At 44.5% G+C, this 2582-nt stretch overlaps 1 protein-coding gene across 1 annotated transcript; it reads left to right on the top strand.

The window, feature by feature from the left end:
* Window positions 1-2142, top strand: LOC105538133 (protein BTG1-like; the record flags this gene model as incomplete). The annotated part of the gene is made up of 2 exons (XM_011977918.1): window positions 1-208; window positions 822-2142. Coding segments are annotated over 2 exons (576 nt in total), but the record flags the coding sequence as incomplete, so codon positions are not given.
* Window positions 2143-2582: the final 440 nt, after the last annotated feature.

Raw genomic sequence — 2582 nt, forward strand, 5'->3', positions numbered from 1 at the left:
CGGGACCGGTGTGGTCGCGCTGGGTGGCCGCTAACAGTGGCTCCCCGCGAGGCTTTGGGGGCTGGACGGAGGGCGCCCCCTCCCCCCAGCTGGCAAAACGGAGTGGAGAAGAAAACACGCACAACAAAGAAACTTAAGCCCACCGAGGCGGGAGCTGCGGTCCGAGGACCGTCGGCGGATTTGGGGACAAAGGAGCCGCGGGGCTGGGGTGGGTTCGACGCCCCCTTCCCTCAGTCCTCTCCAACCGTTGCGTGGTCGGCGGCCCAGCCCCGGGGTGGGAAGCAGCGCCACTGCTCCGGAGCCAGCTCAGAACGGACGTGCAGTCTCCCCGCGCCTCCTGCTCCTGCCCATTAATCATCGGATTTGTCACCGGCACAATTACAGCCCTTCCCAGAGCGTGGTTTAGGGTTGCTTGTTTTTCTTCCCTTCGGGCTTAACAGTCCGGTGGCGCTTCTCATCTCCAAAGCCACCAACTCCATTGTGTGCATCTGGGGTGGGGTGGAGAAAGTAAACAGTTTCTCGCCTGGCCATAGGTGCCACTGGTTTCCCGGCTGGCCGAGGCTGCGCGCCTGATTCCTGTTTTGGCGGCTCAACCAGTTGGTTCCTGGAGCTTGTTTTGTCCCGTACTACTGCGTTATTTCTAAAACCCTGCCCGCTTTTTCTCCATCCCCGCACATACACAACCACGGATGCAATCCTGGACATTTTAAAAAGTTGATAGTTTTCATTTTCGCTCCTCAAGGGAGCCTGGGGTAGGAGGAAATCACACTGGGAGCTAACGATCCTAAGCGTTGTTTCTCTGTTCTTCTTTTTTTCTATAGAACATTATAAACATCACTGGTTCCCAGAAAAGCCATGCAAGGGATCGGGTTACCGTTGCATTCGCATCAACCATAAAATGGATCCTCTGATTGGACAGGCAGCACAGCGGATTGGACTGAGCAGTCAGGAGCTGTTCAGGCTTCTCCCAAGTGAACTCACACTCTGGGTTGACCCCTACGAAGTGTCCTACAGAATTGGAGAGGATGGCTCCATCTGTGTGCTGTATGAAGCCTCACCAGCAGGAGGTAGCACTCAAAACAGCACCAACGTGCAAATGGTAGACAGCCGAATCAGCTGTAAGGAGGAACTTCTCTTGGGCAGAACGAGCCCTTCCAAAAACTACAATATGATGACTGTATCAGGTTAAGATATAGTCTGTGGATGGATCATCTTATAATGATGGATAAATTTGATTTTTGCTTTGGGTGGGCTCCTCTTGGGGATGGATTATGGAATTTAAACCATGTCACAGCTGTGAAGATCTGGCACAAGATAGAATGGTAAAAAAAAAATTTTTTAAGTGACAGTGCCATAGTTTGGACAGTACCTTTCAATGATTAATTTTAATAGCCTGTGAGTCCAAGTAAATGATCACTTTATTTGCTAGGGAGGGAAGTCCTAGGGTGGTTTCAGTTTCTCCCAGACATACCTGAATTTTTACATCAGTCCCTTTAAAGAAAATCTGTATTTCAAAGAACCTTTCTCTGCAGTAAATCTCGCAGAGGAATTTGCACTATTACACTTGAAAATTGTTACTGTTAACCTTTTTGGCAGCTCAATAGGAAAGCTGAACGTTTTAAACATGGTAGTACTGGAAATTTTACAAGACTTTTACCTAGCACTTAAAATATGTATAAATGTACATAAAGACAAACTAGTAAGCATGACCTGGGGAAATGGTCAGACCTTGTATTGTGTTTTTGGCCTTGAAAGTAGCAAGTGACCAGAATCTGCCATGGCAACAGGCTTTAAAAAAGACCCTTAAAAAAGACACTGTCTCAACTGTGGTGGTAGCACCAGCCAGCTCTCTGTACATTTGCTAGCTTGTAGTTTTCTAAGACTGAGTAAACTTCTTATTTTTAGAAAGTGGAGGTCTGGTTTGTAACTTTCCTTGTACTTAATTGGGTAAAAGTCTTTTCCACAAACCACCATCTATTTTGTGAACTTTGTTAGTCATCTTTTATTTGGTAAATTATGAACTGGTGTAAATTTGTACAGTTCATGTATATTGATTGTGGCAAAGTTGTACAGATTTCTATATTTTGGATGAGAAATTTTTCTTCTCTCTATAATAAATTGTTTCTTATCTTGGCATTTTAATCAATCTCTTGTCATGATTATAGAGGTTTAGCTAAAAGTATTTTTTCTTAGAAGACAGGTTCTATAAACTGTGAATATCAGTTGCACACTGGTCATGCTGAAAAAACATTTGAGGAATGAAGATGCTTTGTGTATACATATTTAGGTGTTAGAGGCAACACAGGAATAACATGCTTTAAAAATTTCTAAAGTCAAAACATGGACACATTCACAGGCTAAGGATCTCATGAAATAAGGATAAGAGACCACGGTAGCATCTACCAAAAATGTGATAACTCAAAAGGATTACATTTCATTGCTTCCCTGTTGAAGTGAAGATAGAAATGTTCCATTCTGACCCACCTTTGAAAAAACGATTACTTTGCCCCATGGATTCCTTGTTCAATTAGAAATTTCCCGGGGCAGGTGACCCATAGTCTTAAAAGAACAGGCTAAACACT

The sequence above is a fragment of the Mandrillus leucophaeus genome, unplaced genomic scaffold (genome assembly GCF_000951045.1).
Source record: "Mandrillus leucophaeus isolate KB7577 unplaced genomic scaffold, Mleu.le_1.0 Scaffold1858, whole genome shotgun sequence".
In the NCBI taxonomy this organism is placed as follows: domain Eukaryota; kingdom Metazoa; phylum Chordata; class Mammalia; order Primates; family Cercopithecidae; genus Mandrillus; species Mandrillus leucophaeus.